This window comes from Eptatretus burgeri, chromosome 2 (genome assembly GCF_056783735.1).
Source record: "Eptatretus burgeri isolate ZD-2024b chromosome 2, Ebu_testis_v1, whole genome shotgun sequence".
In the NCBI taxonomy this organism is placed as follows: Eukaryota; Metazoa; Chordata; class Myxini; order Myxiniformes; family Myxinidae; genus Eptatretus; species Eptatretus burgeri.
The window spans coordinates 96636314-96657312 of NC_140962.1; the positions used below are offsets into that span (position 1 = coordinate 96636314).

At 43.9% G+C, this 20999-nt stretch overlaps 1 protein-coding gene across 8 annotated transcripts in view; it reads right to left on the minus strand.

Annotated features, from left to right (window-relative positions):
- The window catches only part of NUDT3 (nudix hydrolase 3), a 79188-nt gene that overhangs the window by 25644 nt on the left and 32545 nt on the right, over positions 1–20999 (minus strand). For 4 of the 8 annotated variants that reach the window (XM_085870417.1, XM_085870418.1, XM_085870413.1 and 1 more), the window contains exons 3-4: positions 15514–15558; positions 8764–8848 (exon numbers count right to left, since the gene is read on the minus strand). In XM_085870417.1, coding sequence (XP_085726543.1) covers positions 8764–8848; positions 15514–15558 — 130 coding nt within the window. Of the gene's footprint in view, positions 1–8364; positions 8541–8763; positions 8849–15513; positions 15559–20999 lie in introns of those variants that run through there. The other 4 variants (XM_085870420.1, XM_085870421.1, XM_085870419.1 and 1 more) reach the window with 2 other exon arrangements.

A 20999-nucleotide genomic window follows, 5' to 3' on the forward strand; every position in this document is an offset into this window, starting at 1 on the left:
CTGAAGTCTGTTTCTTTGTAAATAAACATTAGAAGTTGCACCACTCTGAAAAACCCTGTATTTGAGGTGGGTCATCCGTTATTGGACTCGAGCTATTATGAATAGTTATTTTGATGTGAGAACAGGTGCTGTTCTTTTGAGTTTATCGACGTTTTCAGAACTGCGAGGCTCCATATACACCACGCACCTAAACTCTGGGTGTCTCAGGACGTTTCCGAGCATGACTTCTTAAAATTTCTGCATACAGTTAATAAAACGCTGTACAAACTCTTAACCTGAACCAATTTTCAAAATTTAAACAGCGGAATTGAGCTTAGCATCAGTTCCAACTGCTACAAAAGTGTTCATTTGGAATATAATTGAAATTCAGCATTGATAGTTTTTAAGACTGATTTTTTCCTATACCCGTATATTAACAGCACCCCCCAAATTTTACCTTTTTTACCGATAAAAAAGTGCGGTTTATACACCGGAAAATACAGTAATTTTTATAAATAGCTGGTAATCGTCATGTGACGGGTGGAAAAGAATTTGCATGGTCATTTAGAAAACGTGTTGATATGGCAAACAGCTCAAAAATCAGGTGTCATCAAATGTATTTTGCTTTGAAATTCACAAGGCGAAACCATATAACCTTTGTAAAGCACACCCGGTTCATATAAAATAACCAATTGCTTTAGAAAGTCATAACGACAAAGTAAAACGTGATTGCTCAGACGCTGCGAAAATTAAAAGTTAAAACCACCACCACCCATAATCATAAGATACGGGATGAAACTTTGCCACCACAGTACACGTAATCAAGCATGCACATTGCACAAACATCTGCGGAGAGTCCCTTTACAGATCCAAATCTACCAAAATGTACCTCGACCTTGTAGCAACTGCCGAATGCATATCCCAATCGGGACATGAACTGTACTGCTATCGACTGCATGGTGCTCGGCAAGTGGCTTAAGCAACTACTCCAATTAAATGGTTGATAAGGAATGGCTGGCTTGGCTAGCGATAGCAAGCCGATTGGTAATGGCACATATCCGCAAAAAACTAAATATCGCCGATTTCTTCACATTTTCAGATTTCACTCCAGATTTTGAGTTATTTAATCCATTTGATCTGATCCACAAAACTCAAATTATATATCTATTATATCCTTGAATTTGGCCTGAGAGTAGATCATGGAAAATCACATCATATAATACATGAAATCTCTCCAAGCTCATAATTTAAAAACAAAAGCACTCACAAAAGCAATGTTCAGTAATCCCCCGTTTCTCGTGGGGGTTACGTTCCAAACCTCCCCGCGCTAAGTGAAAATCCACAATGAATGGACGCCTCCCCAAAAAATCGATTCGTCTGGTCTGGTCGGTTTGGGTTTGAGGTGCCTGAGATCGACTAGTCTGGTCTGGTCGGTTTGGCAGTGATTGGGTTTGAGGTGCCGGAGATCGACTAGTCTGGTCTGGTCGGTTTTGAGGTGCTGGGTATGAGCAGTGCTCGTCCAACGGCGGCAAACCTTTTTCCTTCCCGAAGCATATATCGAGCACCTTTACCTTAACCTTCTCCTGGAGCGTCCCAGGACCTTCCTCTGGCGCTTCAGTTCCTTGCCAGAAGCCTGAGAAGGTGCAGGGCGTTTGGGTTGCATCGTGAGGCTTGGAGAAAAAAAACGTAGAAAATATTCGAAGTTCACAAGCGAAACTTTGTCTCGTGCGTTGTGTGACTGGTCGAGCACCACGCATTATAATTTATATTTTATACATTATTACCGCGAAGTACCGGGGGAATCCGCAGAAAAAATTAGTTACGCTCCAAGGGAAAACCCGCGATGAACCGGGGGCGCGATAGGTGAACCGCGATGAAGCGGGGGTTGACTGTATACAATGATTCATAGGTATGAAGATCAGACATTCAATTTCAGTGAGAAAAGGAAAAAAAAAAAAAATTGTGAGCGCTTTATCATTCATAAACTATTGTGGCCTGTTCCAACTCGAGACAATGTTGAGCAGGCCGAACAAAATGGCGAATTGAGACCCCAGCGAGGTAACCAAGGATGTACATTAAGACCCCATCGAGAGCGAGGTGGTCGAGGATGCGCTTGATAATGGATATAATTAAATAAGGCCGTTAATCATCTTCAAAAGCGGTGTATTAATTAACCCAAACACCCAATTTTCACTCATGCACTCCCTTGGCATTCTCTGAGTATTCATGCAAAGTTTCAGGCTGATAGGTTTCATGGTTTTGGAGTAATGGAGAACACATGCACATACACGTGAAATACCCTGTACCCTATTCCAACAGAAAGACTTTTTAGAATGCCGGCTGCATTTTCCATCCAATAATCATGCAACTTCTTTCATTCCTCTTTTCCTCACCTTTGGAACAAACTCCCACACTCTCTTCCATCCCACTATTCCCTCCAGGTCTTTGAAACATCCCCCCATCCAAAACCACAATCTTTTTCTACCCCCACTAATCCACCCCAAACCCATCTCCTTCACATTCTCTGCAATCATTCCTGAAAGTCTCTGTCATGTAAAGACCTGAAAGTCCCTGTATTGTCCATCTTGTTTACCTTGTGTACCCCACCCCATCCCTCTCCCTTCCGCAGATCTCCTCACGTTTGTTCCCCACTGTTTTTTCCTTCCCTTTCCCACCCTTCTAACAAGATTTTATGGTTGCTAAGCTCGAGGCAGTGTACTCACCTTCAAACGGTAATGTCTTGGTTCCATTCTAAACCACACTTTGACTGCCACCCTGGTGCAAGACTGCAACCCTCAATGAGTGCACCATCCTTTTAAGGCACATTAAGTTGCGTGTCCCATCCACCCAGCAATTGCGAGTGGATGTGTAAAAATCCCATGGTACCTTTTGCAAGAGGAGACAATTGCTGGGCTTGTAAAATTGCCTCCCAACACCCTGTGGCAACCAATTCTTTGTCGGGCATCTGCAATTTCCTTTTTTTGAAGAAAATTTTTTTTTCTTCCAAAGTTAATATTGTTGTGGTTAAGGAAAAGACCCCCATACGCATTCAGAGGCACAAAGGATTTTCCCCAGACAGATATTTCTTTAGTTTATGCGAGATAGATTTCCTACCTTTTGTTATAGTGGCACGAATACGCATCAATAGTTACAAAGTCCGGGTTCTCTCTACTCCCTCCATCTTCCAATCCATCTTTGGAACCCTCTATGACTTCACCTGCCCATCCATTGTCGGTCCCTCGTCACGTTCACCTTTCGAGCCCTCCTCATGGCCCGTCGATCCTGTAAATTTGCCCTTCAAACCTCTCCCTCCATCCTTTTCCATTCCACATCACGAACACCATCTCCTTACCACCACGTCACAGATTGCCCCATCACAGTCCATGTCATGAATCACCATTGCTTCAAAAAACAATGGACCAGAAATTAGTTTGACTCTGACAAAAGATACTAAAGTAGGTGATTGGACACATGGAAAATAAATAGAATAGTTCTTTCAATGCGTGCAAAAAACCCATTTGGACACAATGGATGTAATTATTAGCTCTGCAGTGGTCTCTTGGTTCTTTTGTTTACTTGGAAAACAACAACACATTTAGAGCTGTAGGATCATTAACCTATTGATGTTGCAGCTGACGTGGTGGTGCACGTCATGTGAGTGTTCACATCATCTTTCAACGAAAAAAACGTCATCTCTTCAAGCAGATTCAAAAACTGCAGACGAGCTCGACCTCCATGGCAAGAGGAGGGAAGAAAGTGTGGATCGTGCGCTCCACGGAACAAGAGACGAATTAGCTCGACAGAGGTCGAGGAAAGACATGAAACCAAGTGGGGTCGGTTGCAGAGAGCAGCTGGACCTCTGTGGTGGGATAATGTTCATGGAAGACCTTGAATAAGATACTGTATGTTGAAGCAGCCTTTCTGAGCTTCTCGGTCCACTGGGCCCATCGGACCTGTTTCTTGCACGATAGTTTGAATGATGTAATGCAGATCTCATCAGCTGGATCCTCACCATTGAGAGATCATGCCAAAAACGAGATGTAGCATGACATTTCAAAAAAGTTGTGGACGGATATTGACAAAACTTGGTGACAAGTTCGGAAAGTGACAATAACAAGCAGATTAGATTTTGGTTCAGGTCTGGATGCAGATCCGGCTCTTCAGTGGGATACGAATTGGAAACTGTTCAGCCGAGAGGAATGCGCTCTCCCGAGTGCTGTTCTCGTTTTGGACGCTTTTGCTCATCAAGAGGAGTTTATATTTTCTGCGCACACCAGCAAAACTTAACAGTTTCTTGTGCAGGTGCATGTTCTGAACTCCACCCACTGCAATGAGATGATCACTATAGATTTCTTATTCAGGTTTTTGACCTCAATCTCTTTTTGTTGTTCACTGAAAATCCACTTTCCACGATTGCTTGACTGTGGGATAAAAGTAACAGCCGTTTCAGAACAGACCACAATTTGCCGAGTTCCCTTTTCTGTGCTAAATCGAAATGTCATAGATGATTGAGCGTATCCTTCTTTCGGTCAAAGTTTGTGCGTCTGAAGGCAGCATCATCTATGTATCTTGTACACTGTCCAAGTGATGCACTGTGCATTGTCCAAGGACATCAGAGCTCTCGTCAATTTCACCAAGTATTTCTTCTTGAAAATATTTAGGTCAAGGCAAGCTTCGAGCAAGGGGGTACTTTATGTGATAAGTCTCAACCAGCCTGCACACCATTTTGACAAGAGGAGTTCTGCATTCCATGCAAAATTACGGAACACCCATCTCAGACACCTTTTTGGTACGAATGTCTTCCTTTAAAGCTTTGTTGGCAGCCAGTCCTAACTTGGAAAGCTCTGCAAAGTTATTTTCGTCACTGGCAAAGGAAGAAAACTGCAATGCTGTCAGGGAACTTTCTTCTTTGCTTTTCATGTATCTCTCGAGGACACTGATTATATCCTTCAGCTCATTGGTGATGTGTGAGAGCATAAAGCGGCCTGCAAAGTATTCAATGTCTTCCAAGGTTTTCACATTTTGATGCTGCTTGCAAATCAAACTTAATACATATAGTCTTCAAACGACTCTGAAGTGATGAGATAAAAATGCAGATAAAATGTGAATAAGTTAGATTAATAGAGAAAAATCAGATGATTCTCAGTTGCGTAAGTAATCAAACACTTTACCGAATTAACACTAAATCACATCAGTAGCAAATTGTTTGTTTGAAAGGTTACAAAATAAGTGTAACAGGTTTCACTTGTAAGTAATCAGTGGTTTAACTTAAAAACTAAGCTCCCCCACATATCTAAGGAGTTTTAAGGTGCAACCCACATGGTCAAACAACAAGGCAAACATGAAGACAGGAGCTTTCCAAAGAAGTCAGACAAAGTGGTGAAGAAACTGTTCAGAAGAAGGTTAAAAGATTATTTCAAATTCACTCATTATCCCTTGAGTATGGTGAAATCCACCAAGACTCCACCCAGATCAGGTAGCCCATCAAAACTCAGCAGCCAGGCAAGCAGGAAACTGGTTCAGGATATCACTGTAAATCCAAAAATGACTGAAACAGCCCGACAAGGCTCTATGTCTAAGTTGAGGGGGGGGGGGTCAGTGTCCCTCAATCAATAATATCCCATTCCTTCACAAAGCTGGCCTCTATGGACAGGTGGAAAAAAAGAAAAGAAGTCATTACTGAACAAGGACAAATGTGTCCACGAGCAGTGTCCTAAAGATTTTGTCGGCTAAAAAAAATATATATATTTAAAAATTTTTTTTTTTTAAAACAACAACTTCCGATATTTCATCACGTGCCTTGATTAAGCCAATAGCGAAACGCGTCATAATGTCTTTACGTATTTACGAAATAAATAATGTATTTACGGAATTAAAATACGATAAATGGAATAATCTTTAAATAGTAACGTGAACTTTTTGAAACTTTAAAGCAAATGTCCGAATATATTCAAAAGTTCATGATAGACGCTCTCAAAAGGCACCGTCTATGTGAGGATGTGTACATGTGCTCAGTATTTAAGGAGATCCGGATCTTGTATATACAAGAGCCGAGTCCTAAAGATTAAGGAAGAAGAAGAAGAAGAAGATTAAGGAAGAGGAAGAAGAAGAAGATTAAGGAAGAGGAAGAAAAGGAAGAAGAGGAGGAAGAAGAAGATAGAAGATAGAAGATAGAAGATAGAAGATAGAAGATAGAAGAAGAACGCCGAGCTCTCTATGAGCAGCGTTCGCTACACGAGATGCTGCTAAAAAGACGCATCTAAAAGCTCATTCGGGCTTTGCGAAAAAGCATCTTATTCATACTTACAGGCATTGGGAGATGTTTTGTGGTCAGACAAGACAAAAAAAAAATTGAACTTTTTGGTCTAAATTCAAAGCATTATGTCTGGCGCAAGCCGAACACTGCACGTTACCCAATCAACACCAACCCTACTGTGAATAATGATGAACCTTCAAGTAACCCTCACCAAAGGAGATGGTATTGCATTTGGGTCTGTTTGTTTGTTTGACCGCACAGAACTTTCGCGTTTTTCTTCGCAACTTCCTGTCGGATAGAGACAAAATGCTCACCATTGGTGCGACTATGCATGGAGAATGTTTTAATGATAATTATGATGTCAGTCAGTCACGTAGTGCGGCAGTCATGTTGTGAAAACTTTGGGCGTCAATCTCTGAAACCGCACCGAGGAAAAAAAATGAAACGGCATATAGCAAGTACTTCTCATGGGGAATGAGTGATTTTTTTTAATGACATCATAGGTACCTTAATTTTGATGTCATAATTGCATATGTAAAACGCCACATCCGATCAGTATGAAAATTTTTGAAGGTCATGTTGGAATAAAATGGAGCACAAAAAAAGCTTTTAATTACGTCACCGGTCACGTGATTCAGCAGCCTTTTTTTTTTTACTTTCAAAAATCTTCTCTGAAATGGCTGAACAGATCAAGACGAAACTTTACACATATGACCGCCTATCCATGAGGAGCAAAAGGTTCACACATATGGTCACATGGTTTGGCAGCCATATTGGATTTACGCTAACACATAAAAATCTTCTCCAGAACAGCGATACAGATCGAGGGCAAACTTCACATAAATACTCCCCAAGGCATGCATGTGCAAGGTTAAGGAATAATTGACAAGTCACATGTTTGGCAGCCACGTGGGTTTAAGAAAAATATTAAATAATGTTTTCTCTGGAACTGCTTAATCAATTGAAATGAAACTTCACAATTGTGATCCAGTGGTGATGGGGCATACATGTTTTAAATCTCAACTTCATCAGACACATGGTCTGGCAGCCAGAATTATTAATTTTTTTTGATGGGGTGTTTTTTATTTTATTTTTTTTGAATGAAGCTCACTTGGCTGTGCCTGGTTGAGTTTGAGGGTAGAGTGGCAGCAGCTGAAATGCAAATCATATCCAGGTTCCTTCGGATGACTTAATCTTTGCTTTTTGCTTGTTTGGTCTTCCTTCTGATTCTCCAATGCAGGACTGTACCTATTTGGTCTTCCATGGGTCAGGGTCAGATATCCGATCAAAGCGGGACGTCTTGGCACCGTCATCACTGTCAGCAGTTATGAATGAAGTAACAGTTCTAATTATGTCTCTTATTAATGATGCAACACACCAGTACACAACCTCCACACAAAACAAGTCCTGGCGAGGGTCCGCAATCTCTGATAGCTTTTTTTCTTGTTAATTATGTAACACACCAGTACACAATCACCACAAAAAAATAGTGCACAAAACTACACAAACACCACATAAGACAAGTCTTGGTGAGGGTCTGCATCTCCGATTGCTCTTTTTTTTGTTTTTAATGTTGTGAAAAAAAACTTTGGTACATCACAAGTGATGAAGGTTGTGGTCAAGTTTCATCAAAATTATGTGTATAGTTTCAGAGGAAAAAGCATACCTATTTTGGTGGGGAAGGGGTCAAACCCAGAACTACTTTAACCCCCGGTATCCCCCTTTGACAATTTTTTTAAATGCCGTGAACAAACTTGAGTTGCAACATACCAAATATCATTTTAGCCAACTTTGGTCACAATCCCATCCACCAATTTTGGAGAAGAAGTTGCAAGTGTTTCTGGATTGACAACGTGCCATCCCATAAGCTCACCGGAACTATGCTCCAGTACAGGTGAGCTAAAAAATGGATCCACAGCTGTGGTTCAAGTTCCTCAAATACAAAGGTTTACTCATTACCCAAGTATACATGAAGTGACAATGACAAGTCACATGATTTGGCAGCCAAAGCCACAAAAATTAACATCCTTTCAGTGCAAGCACACATTTATTCAGAAAAAGTGTCAAATTAACACCATGCAAAACAAGATGTGCTTTGTGGGGTAGTTAAGTTGCTGTCTGTTTGAAACAGTTGTTTGCTTTTCCAGCCAGCTTTGGAAACCATCACGAAGTAACTTAGCAACAGCATTTCGTACATAGTGTGTGTGCACTTTCCCTTGTCTACAAATAAACTAAAGCTGCATCTCCAGGGCCAAAAAATGTTCAGGATGGGACAGAAGTCTCAGCCAAGACCATTTCAAACAGTCTGTATGGGATGAAAGCTTCAAAAATTGGTGCGACTAGTTTAGCATTCTCATCTGAGAATGTGCCTTGTGTTGATATTGAAATTCTATTGATGGTATTCAATTGTTTTTGCGAACATCTATTCATTTAAGCAAAAATTGTCCTTCATATAAAAAGACACAGCATTAAAAAAATATCCAATTCAAGTAACAAAGGAATGATGGGAGATACTTGCAAAGACTTACCCAGATTCTCAGAATCTTCCCAATGGTCTAGCAGCTCAGTGACAATGAGCACGAACACATACGTGCGATGCCGCCTGTCTTGATTCTAAAAAATAAAAATAAACGTTCAGCAAATTCAAAAATGGTGAGCAAAAATACACACCCTGACTGACACTGTAGCATGAAGCTGGTGATGATGGCGGAATTATTTTTATACTGTAGATGATCCTGTGCTCTCATGAGCATGGGCCACTGCCGAAAAGCCTTAAATATCAATCACTCAAGCAGAGGTTGGCTCGGAGAGGAGGGCATCACATTCAACATTTTACACTTCATTGTACTGAACTATAAATGTGCTTCAAATTAAATCAGCAAAGCAGAATGAGAATTTTAAAATGTGAAACATTTTTCCAGCTTATGTTCAGGAAGCCACTTTGGCGGTCCTGCGTGAGCATAAGACTCCTGCAAAAAAAAAATCCCAGGTTCAAATATCAAGATATTGAATAATCTCTCCGAATCTTCTTGCCCGATATGTAAAACATGGACGAGCTCCAGCAACCTGAGAAATTTCCTAACCTGAGAAATTCACTCAAAATAAAAATGCTAGCAATTGCACAAAGTAAGTGTCATCTTCTGAAAATACTTCTGACCACACAATGCCAAAATTAGATTGCATGGAAATGGTGCTCAAAACTTCATCAATGTCCGTACATCAACACGAAGTTTAGACTCACACCCAGGAAGGTATTTATCCATCGCCATCTTCAGCAAATGCTGAACTCTCCATGTCCATTTATTGCAGGGAAAGAAATCCCTCAAATTGTTTTTTTTATTTTATTGCATTTCATGTTTGTGAGTAATTGGACTGCGACGTGGAACCCAATGCAGAGTAAAGTAGCATAAGCGAACGAACAAGGGTTATAATTTCCTGATGCTACACACAAAGAGCACAAACTTAAAAATAAAATAACTACAATACATGTCACTGAAATATGAACAGTTTTCTGATTTACCCCTTCTCCAAACTTGAAAGGTAGTTTACTTTGCAACAAAGACAATTAACTATCAAATTACAATACATTAAAAGGCATCAACAATGTTTGGTAATTAAGAACACCAGTTGGCATTGCAAAAGTTGTTGTTTCAAATATTGTGAGAAGTATACATTTAAGCAGCGAGAAATTAGGATTCTTTTGGAAGACTTCCCAAGTCACGATTGGATCATCAATAAAACTAAGGTTCACCAATGATCATTTGCGACACACGGATTGGTGTCCACTTTATGGTTAACTTTTATACCTTGTTTGTACTATACGCTGTTCTTCTGAAAGGCATAGCCCATCTATACACAAGCTGAGCTGCCAGCCAAGGTAAGAGTTGCCACGTCAGATATGAAATCAAGGTCGTTCGATTCCATAATTGTATCAATCAGTGAAACCTCAGTGTTCATGCAGTGGTTGGATTTGAAATACAAGTTTTTGTGCAGCACAACACATGGAAGACATTTCATAGAATGAGCATGACTGGAGGCTAGAGATTAGGGTGAATAACAAATCAACATTGAATAACCAAAAATATACAAAGCTGTTCTAATGTGAATGTTATTCCTTCCCCCCCAAAAATATACATTTAAAAATTGGCCAGCACCTTGGCCACCCACTCCCCAACCCAAGTATTTTGCTTTGCCATTATCTTGCATTCCAATTTGAGTCGATACATAAATTTGGCACAAAAGGGACTTTCAAACATTGCCTTTTTGGATGTAGAGAAATGTTACAGATTTATGTTTTGAGGGGTATACAGGGGTCATAGGTCAAAAATCAGACAGCCGTTAATGTTTCTGGCCAGCCAAGTGTTTATATTTAATCCAATCCTGATAACGACAGAGTCAAGCAGGTAAAGAGGTCCAGCATCTTAATTTTATTTATTCGGCAAAAGGTATTGTATGCATGGAATCACAGATATGTGATGATGCACCTTGGGGTGTCCGGAAAAAAAAAAAAATTGCAAACTCAGTCACATGGACATATTCATGGCTGGATCTGACCATTTGCTATAGTTTTGTTCATAAGCAAACAGCAATTATGTAGCATAATACTCAGCATTCAGGTTTGCTTCAAGCAATATTTTACAACATTCATTTCTGATTCAAGTTTTTCAAGAGCAGTTTCGATTTTACATGGGTCAAAGGTCAAAATAGTAATGAGCATCTTGGGCTGGCAAGAACACATTTGGCACAATGTTATTTTCTTATTATATTTCACACGATGTTATTACAGATATGCCTGGTGTTGGCTTAATGATTAGGGTGGTGGGCTTTGGATCCTAGGGTCCTGAGTTCATACCAGGTGGGGTTAACTCGGCCTGTCATCCTTCCGAGGTCGGCAAAATGAGTGCCAGCATGCTGGTATACTGTGTCGGAGTGGTGATCCGTCTAGGATTGTACCCAATAGCCAAGGAGACTGCTTAATCAGTACCAATGCTCTGCACAGAGGATGGTCCCAACCTCCTCATTATATTTCCTGATGAGTGCAAATTAAGGGAGACCTATTTATTGCATTCGCTTGCAAATGTCTGAAATTCCAGTTTTGCTTCACCTCGAAACAAATTATGCAATTAAATTTAGAATCGTTCAATCTCCGATTGCATAGCAAATGTTATAAAAAATAGCCGCAGCACTGACCCTGCACCATTACAGAAGATTATATTATATTTCACAAGTTGTTTTGCTATTCGTGAGTGGTAGAATTTGTGGTGCGTGTTACTGTGGTTATATTTTACAACATGTGGAAAAAATTTTGAACCCCGGCCCAGCCCCCTCCCTCCACCTCAATTGAGTAGACCCCTTTCTACAACACAAAAATAGGACCGCCTGTCCTGAAGTTCACCTGGATCAGAAGGAAGTCACTCAAACCCCCCGCACACCACCTTCAACCCTGATTTTTTTTTTTTATGCCATGAACAAACTGGTACATCACGGGGAATGAAGGTTGTGGTCACATTTCATCGAAGTTGTGTGTAGTTTCGGAGAAGAGAGCAAATACCTTTTTGGGGGGGGGTCAAACTCCCCCCTCTCCCAGAGACCCCCCTTAATGAGCGCAAATTTTGATGCAGTCGATACACTTTGGAACATCATGGGTGATGAAGTTTGTAGTCAAGTTTCATTGAAAATGTGTGTGTAGTTTTGAAAGAGCGCAAATACCTATTCTTTATTGGGGGAGGTGGGGGGGGGACAACACCACCACCCCCCCCCCCAATAGACCTCCCTCAAAGAATGAGTGCAGATTTTGTTGCAGTCAATACACCTTCATTTGGCATCAGAGATGAAGCTCATGGCAAAGCTTCATCAAAATCGTGTGCTTGGTTCAAGCAATAATGACTGGCTAGCCGAAACCCCGTCACAGACGGATTCCCTTCATTCAACCACCCTCACCAGCTCACCCACACTTGAGGGACATGGACTGGACAGAACGTGCTTACCCCCGCCTACTCATCCCCCGCCCCTCCCAATTCCCCCCCCCGCCTTCAATTTGCATGCCGCCGCCCAAAAATTTAATTACCCCGGCCTCGCCCCTGCCTCTTAACTCCCTGCACCCCGTTTCTTGATTCCCCGCCCCACTTGCCCCGGGCCCCCGCCCCTGTCCACCCCCTCACACTCAACCCCGTCAAATTCACCCCAGCCCCCGCACACTCGTCCCCCACCCCATTCCCCCCCCGTCTCCCGCTTTCAATTTGCTTACCCTCGCCCAAAAATTTGCTTACCTTGCCCCCCGCCTTCTCACTCCCTGCCCTGTCTCTTCATCCCCTGCCTCCTCACTCCCTGCCCCTGTCTCTTCATCCCCCGCCCCCGCCTCTTCACTCCTCGCCTCCGTCTCAACGAAAAGTGTTTATTCTGCTTCAGAGTTGAAGGTTCACTATTGCCACGATGTGCGATGCACTCTTACAGGTATGAAGTTTCTTTCAGTCCAGGTCACAGTCCCGAGAAAAACGTGACGCGACCGCGAGGAGGAGCACAAACTTGGTCCTTCAGTATTAATATAGAGATAGAAGATACAATGTTTCTTGTTACATTTTTGTGTCAAATTCACATTCTGAGGTAGTCAGCATGTGCAGAAGAGGGTTTTACATTGCAGACGCTATTTTCGAGGAGTGGAATTACGCCTCTCACTGGTAACGGTCTGTCGACGGCAGACGTAATGACCGATGATGTCATGACGTCCTGACGCCTCTCAGCGGTGACGTCACACATCGCCATGTAAACGAATGTAAAACGAAAAGTGTTTATTCTGCTTCATATTTTAAAGTTGACTATTGCCACAATGTGCGATGCACTCTTACAGGTACAAAGTTTCTTTCAGTCCAGGTCACAGTACCGAGAAAAACACGACGCGACCGCTAGGAGGAGCTCAAAATTGGTCCTTCAGTATTAATATATAGATGTTTACGGACTGATTGACGCACTCACCGATGGGCACAACTCTCGACTAATAAATGTCAATGTGTGCGTGTCTTCCACAACTCCAAAACCATGAAACCTAGCATGCACACCAAGGGAACTTCAAGGAAGTGAATGAGTGAAAATTGTATATTTAGGTGAATAAAAACTCCCCTTTTGAAGATAATTAACGGCCTCATTTGCCACTATTTGTTAATGATAAAGTTTTTTTAAACTTTCCTCACTCATATTATCAAATGCCTGTTATCACAGCTATGAATCGCTGGGTACATTTCAATGCTTGTAAACACCCAGACACGCCAGCTTTTATGGCCATTTCATTTCCACACATGGCATAACCTTGAGAATCTCCCAAGCCAAGCTGAATTATAAAATTTAAACTCCAGAATTGTACTTAGCAGCAGTTCCGACTTCTAAAAAGTGTTCATTTGGCCAATTCGGACGCATTTGATATGTTGCGCATCTCAGGGAGGGTGTGTTTAATAAGACGGTCGGAGATTGCTCTTGCTTGCCAATCAAGCCATTCCTTGTCAACCGTTTTGTTAGAGTGCTTAAGCCACTTGATGAGCATGCAACAATTTCACCGCTGAATACTGTATGTCGATCGACTTGAACAATGTTCAGGAGGCACTCGCCTGCGTTGGCCCCGCATTATTCTGTGGTGTATCGCACGATGGCTGGCTCGCTGAAAATGCGCAATTTCCCCCTTTTGTACGAGATCCTTTCATTATACGACCCATAACTTCGGCAAAAATAGAAAAGAAAATGAAACGTTTCATTAACATCACGGCAGGACAGCACGCTCGCTCTCAGCTGTGTAGCCTGGGTTTGAATCCCAACCCAGCTATAAACTGTCACCCCAGTGTTTCACAGGCAGGGTGATTAATCAATGTGTGTGCCGTTAAACTGGACGTCACGTCTCCCAGATTTCTCCCCCTCTCCTCCCGTGTTAACATCACGGCAGGATATCCGAGAGGTACGCAAGCTCGCTCTAAGCTGTGTAGCCTGGGTTTGAAGCCCAACCCAGCTATAAACCGTCACCCCGGTGTTTCACACGCAGATGTGTCTGGACGGTGGTTACGTCTTGGGGGGGGGAGGGGGGCGGGGGAAAAGACAGGGATGAGGTGGTGGTGGTGGTGGTGGTGGTGGTGGTGGTCACATCTAGGCATGTCCTGGCAGAACCTCCCTTCACACTACTTTATCTTGCACTCCCCTCGCGCCTTCTCATCTTCCAGTCCCCTCGCTATCCTCCTGAACCCCCTTCCCCACCATACAACTCTCCGGAGGTCCAGGAGAGGAAGAGGTGTAAATAAATGTGCGATTTGGGCAAAAGAAAGTTTTTTTTTAACCACCCCGGCTTTCCCTCAAGCACCCCTATCAAACGCATGTCCAGAACACCCGCTTCCCCGCCCCCATCCTCCTCCTCTGTCCACACTTCCTACCTAAAGCAAAGTTTAAAGATGACAAAAATTTCCACCAGGAACAACCCAACATCAAATTGAGTTTCTATAATAAATAAATAAATAAATAAATAATTTATCCCCCCCCCCCCAAAAAAAACTGTTTTGACCACTGTGACCTTAAGTCCCTCCCACCCTTTGGAGCATGAAACTGGGGTAAAAAAAAAATTCAAAAAAAAAGTCATTACATATTTCATGCATCCCCCAATGTTGATTGCAAACACAGTTTCATTAAAAAGAAATGTTTTAAAACGTTCCCGTAACTGCATTTTTCAGTATTTGCCATAGTGGTGATCATACCTCCCAAGTTTGGTAAATTTCTGCACAATCCTTTAGGAGAAGACAGCATGACAGACAAGACAATCTACAAGATGTTTGTTTGTATTAAAGCATGGGGGCAATAATACATGCAACACGTCCAAACGATATACTTGCAGGTCATCTTCTAAAAGGTGTTCTTGAGGTATAACTTCATTTACAATTTAACAGCAGAAAGCGTTCAAACAAAAGCTTCTTTTCGATTTGAATACGTTTCTTGTGACAAGCGTGTGACAAAATTGAGGCAGAAAAATGCATTTTTGCAAGCATCGTACATGAAAGAAATGTAGGTATCAAGGGGTGAACAGTAACAAAAAGTGCATAATTAAGAGTTCTTCATTGCTTTGCAGTCCAGCAAATGTTTTCGTCAAATCGATTTCTCTTCCAGAATTCTATCTTCCCTGAACTACAACACTTTTATTCAAGAAAAGGAATTGCAGAATAGTTTCCTTATTTTACCGACTGGTGCAGACATGACAATATTACCATGTGGCTGACCACATAGATGTGCATTGGAAGGGAAATAGCCACACTTACCTCAAAAACTCCCAGCATCCGACCAAGTTCTCCCTTTACACCAGCCTAGACACAACAGGGTGTTGGCTGTTAAACCATGCGAGCCACTGACTAAACAGTATAAGCACACTTCACAAATGCAACTATTCAGGTGGGACTGAAGACAACCCATACGTGAGGATAATTTTAACAACACAAATATGATACACAGAAGCCTCCATATTACACAATAAAAATGAAAAATTAGCACAACAGTATACTGTACAACCATTCCCATCAACTGAAGGCAGCAAAAATGTTTGGTGTTGGCAATCTCGCTGTGAAGTCTTCTGCTGGGTTTTGTTCTCCCACAGAATCGATGGTTTAGTTCTGATGCATTGCCAGCAAGGGTGCTGCTTGAATAACAATCTAAAGTTTATCCATTTCAGTGAAGTGATGGAGATAAAATTATAAATTCAGACAATCTTAGATGAAACTTTCAAATAGGAGGATTTCAGCCCAGCAACTTGGCCAAAATCCAAAATACCTGGACCACAGAATAATCAAAATGCTTCAAGATAAATTTAATGAAAAAGCTCAAGTTTTTAATTCGAGTTATTTTAACTCAACCCCCAACTCCCCCCCCCCCCCTCCTCACAATGTCATGATGCATCCATAACCTCCATGTCACACAATCGTGCCCATAAATGCCACAAGCCCAACTGAGTAAACCAAGAAAAGCAACACTCCCTCCTGTTACATCGGGGAGGGAAGGGGTGGAGAAGCGTGGTTGGGGGGGAGGAAGGGAGACAAGTAGGGGGGAGGAAGGGAGAAAAGTCGGGGGGGAGGAAGGGAGACAAGTCGGGGGGAGGAAGGGAGACAAGTCGGGGGGAGGAAGGGAGACAAGTCGGGGGGAGGAAGGGAGACAAGTCGGGGGAGGAAGGGAGACAAGTCGGGGGGAGGAAGGGAGACAAGTCGGGGGGAGGAAGGGAGACAAGTCGGGGGAGGAAGGGAGACAAGTCGAGGGGGAGGAAGGGAGACAAGTCGGGGGGAGGAAGGGAGACAAGTCGGGGGGGAGGAAGGGAGACAGAGTCGGGGGGAGGAAGGGAGACAAGTCGGGGGGGAGGAAGGGAGACAAGTCGGGGGGAGGAAGGGAGACAAGTCGGGGGGGAGGAAGGGAGACAAGTCGGGGGGGAGGAAGGGAGACAAGTCGGGGGGAGGAACGGAGACAAGTGGGGGGGAGGAACGGAGACAAGTGGGGGGAGGAACGGAGACAAGTGGGGGGGAGGAACGGAGACAAGTGGGGGGGAGGAACGGAGACAAGTGGGGGGGAGGAACGGAGACAAGTGGGGGGGAGGAACGGAGACAAGTGGGGGGGGGGGGAGGAACGGAGACAAGTGGGGGGGGGAGGAACGGAGACAAGTGGGGGGGGGGAGGAACGGAGACAAGTGGGGGGGAGGAACGGAGACAAGTGGGGGGGAGGAACGGAGACAAGTGGGGGGGAGGAACGGAGACAAGTGGGGGGGAGGAACGGAGACAAGTGGGGGGGAGGAACGGAGACAAGTGGGGGGGGGAGGAACGGAGACAAGTGGGGGGGAGGAACGGAGACAAGTGGGGGGGGAGGAACGGAGACAAGTGGGGGGAGGAACGGAGACAAGTGGGGGGGGAGGAACGGAGGCAAGTGGGGGGGGGGAGGAACGGAGACAAGTGGGGGGAGGAACGGAGACAAGTGGGGGGGGAGGAACGGAGACAAGTGGGGGAGGGAGGAACGGAGACAAGTGGGGGGAGGAACGGAGACAAGTGGGGGAGGAACGGAGACAAGTGGGGGGGGGAGGAACGGAGACAAGTGGGGGGAGGAACGGAGACAAGTAGGGGGAGGAAGGGAGACAAGTAGGGGGAGGAAGGGAGACAAGTAGGGGGAGGAAGGGAGACAAGTTGGGGGAGGAAGGGAGACAAGTAGGGGGGAGGAAGGGAGACAAGTAGGGGGAGGAAGGGAGACAAGTAGGGGGAGGAAGGGAGACAAGTAGGGGGAGGAAGGGAGACAAGTAGGGGGAGGAAGGGAGACAAGTAGGGGGAGGAAGGGAGACAAGTAAGGGGGAGGAAGGGAGACAAGTAGGGGGAGGAAGGGAGACAAGTAGGGGGGAGGAAGGGAGACAAGTAGGGGGAGGAAGGGAGACAAGTAGGGGGAGGAAGGAAGACAAGTAGGGGGAGGAAGGAAGACAAGTAGGGGGAGGAAGGAAGACAAGTAGGGGGAGGAAGGAAGACAAGTAGGGGGAAGGAAGGGAGACAAGTAGGGGGGAGGAAGGGAGACAAGTAGGCAGGAGGAAGGGAGACAAGTAGGGGGGAGGAAGGGAGACAAGTAGGCAGGAGGAAGGGAGACAAGTAGGCAGGAGGAAGGGAGACAAGTAGGCAGGAGGAAGGGAGACAAGTAGGCAGGAGGAAGGGAGACAAGTAGGCAGGAGGAAGGGAGACAAGTAGGCAGGAGGAAGGGAGACAAGTAGGCAGGAGGAAGGGAGACAAGTAGGCAGGAGGAAGGGAGACAAGTAGGGGGGGAGGAAGGGGAGATGTGTTAAGGGAGGGAGAGGGTGGAAAGGCCTTTTAGGGGGATGTGGGAGTGTGGGAGGGGGAGAGAGATCTCAGGTGTAAGTAGCAAAGGTAATCTGTGAGGAGGAGGTGGTTTGGAAGAGGATAGAGAAGATCAAGGTTGGAGGAGGACAAAGAGACACAGGATTGTTGCACTTGTACAGGCAAAATAATAAAGTAGCAAAGGGCTGTGGATAAGACAAGGAATGACATGTACAACAAAGTTGGATGACGATGGTGAGCAGATCTACAAAATAGTTCGAGACAGGGATGAGGATGGTAAGGTCATGAATGGGTGGAGGGAGAGTGGGTGGTGATCAAGAATGGAGATGGGATGTTAGTGATAAATGAGTCAGTACTGAAAGTATGGAAAGGCTTTTTCAAACACTTGCTAGACCAGGGAGGAAGTAATAAATTGCTGGAGTTACCATGCTTTGTGGAAGGGAAAGTGGAATTTGTGGAGATTATAGAAGCAGAGGTGTACACCATTAAAAAGGATGAAGAAGGGGAGAGCACCAGGCATGGAAGAGATGCTAATCGCATTGGGAAAGATTGGAATCAGTTGGACGAAGAGGCTGTTGAATATGTGTGTAAAGTGTAAGAGGGTGAAATTCTGAAAGTGATGGACTGGTCTAATTGTACGAATATGGTAAAGGAAGTGAGACATGCAAGATTCAGGGAAGCAATGAGGCATCATGCTTCTGTGTCATGTGATGAAGCTCCTCAAGAAGATTCTGGATGGAAGGATACAGAAAAGTGTTGAGCGGACGATAGAGTGAAGAACATTAGGGGTTGCGAAAAGGAAGAAGGATGGTGGATGTGTTTATGCTACGACAGTTGGTAGAGAAGAGGTTGGAGTTGCAAGGATCTGTCATGTGCACACAATCTGTTGATAGTAGCAGAGAGTGAGCAGAAGATGAAGGAAGCACGAGAGGAGTGGGAGGAGGCTTTTGAGAAGCAGAGACTGAAGCTGAGCATGGAGAAGACAGAGAGAAGCAGGTATACATGAAATACATTCTGAGGAGACCACTGCATGCAGACGATCAAGCGATAGCAGCAGAAAGCGAGCTGGAGATGCAGGAAGTGTGAGAACAAAGAGGGTTTTGAGAAGTATGGACTGAAGATGAGCCCAGAGAAAAGGGAGGTGATGTGGGTCAGACAGCAGAGACAGACACTGAACAGGTTAAAAGGGAAGGAGATAAGGCAGGAAAATACATTTTTGGAACTCGGTGAAACGGGAACCGGTGATGATGTGTTGGAGGCAGAGGTACAGAGGATGACAGAAGTCAATGCAAATGCATGGAAGAAAGTGTATGGATCAATGGCAGACAGGAAGATGGAGGAAGTTGAAAGGGAAAGTCCGAAGGTCATGTGCAACACCAGCATGGTGGTCTCCAGCACCAGCAACACCAGCTGGAATATGGTCTCCAGACGCTAGCACTGACAGAACAGCAACAGAGGTTGCAGGTCTGTGAGAATAATGGGATCAGGAGGATTGCGGCAATGAAGAAGGTGGATAGGAGGGTGGGTGAACTGAAGGATAAAATCAGGGTGCAGACGAGCTTGACAGGAAGATTGGTAAATAACTGTGAAAATGGGAAGGGCTCCTGGTGCAGATGGAGGACGACAGCAGATGTTTTGAAAGAGCGAGGCAGGTGAAAAAGGGATGGACCACAGTTGAGATGGAAGATTTGTGCAAAGAGGGATGTCAAAAAGGTGGAGGTGGATTGAGAATGGAGAGAAATGGCTGGTGATAGAGTGGTGGAGTAGTTTTTTGGACAAGGCAGAGCAGCAGCTCAGTACAAGTCAGCCTCACCTCACTTAAAGGGATAATGAGGAAGAACATAGTTATGGAGATGGCTTCTAGGGGTGAAGAATGTATAGCTTATAAATAGCTATTTTCCAGTGCACATTTTGTGCAAGAGTGAGGAAAAATGAACCAATAATATGCATCAATATTTGTAAAGAAACCCTGTCATCTCCCATCCGAATGCGTGTACAACTGCTTCTCCCTTAACCCCCGATTAATGTTTCCATCCACCCATTGGGACCATTCTCTGTGCAGAGCATTGGTGCTGCCAAAGCAGTCTCCTTGGTTATTGGGCACAATCCTGGACGGGTCGCCACTCCGACGCAGATTAATGTGTTTATCCCCTGTAATCTGTCCTAAATGTCCTGTTGAGCGAAAGCAGCTCGACGGACCGACCAAGCTGCAAGTTTTGGCATGTCCATACCAGCCTGAGAAAATTTGAGATGGGTCAAAAAGCTCAGAGGGTGGGATTTTTCACCTTGAATGGTGCCTAAACAGACAAAATAGGTGAAACTGCAGAGCCCTTGAAGAAGAAGAAAAAAAAAAAAAAGGAAAGTAATGAGCAAAATGACTCCAATAGGCAAATCCAGGGGGAATGCAACTCCATAAAATTTTGAAAACTGTCAAAATATGTATTTTGGGGAACATCCTGTCCAAATTGCAATAAAAACTATAAAGGCACTCTGACATCGCCAGGTATGCCTCCACCCACATTATGACATCATTATACATACTTGTACCAAGTTTGATTTAAAGGTCCCATGACACTCAAAACTTTCTGGTTATTATCTTGCCAAAACGAAGTTTTTGCAAGATATGTTAGTCAGCTTGTATGTTTTTTTTTTTGTTTGTTTGTTTGTTTGTCTGTAATCACGTATAAAAAAATTCTGCAGAGCACAGTTATCATTGGAAATTTTTGTAACTTCGCATATCAGAGGCCTATAGAGGTCCCTTTCAGTGCACAAAATTTTGAAGGTCAAGGTCAAAGGTCAAGGTCACTTTGTCGCAAATCAGGGGATTCGACGAAACCCTTATTTTTTGAGTAATTTTGATCGGATCGTCTTCAAACTTCATGGGAATATAGTTCATGGTCTGGCGCTCAGCTGATTAATTTTTGGTGGCGATTGGCCTTGAC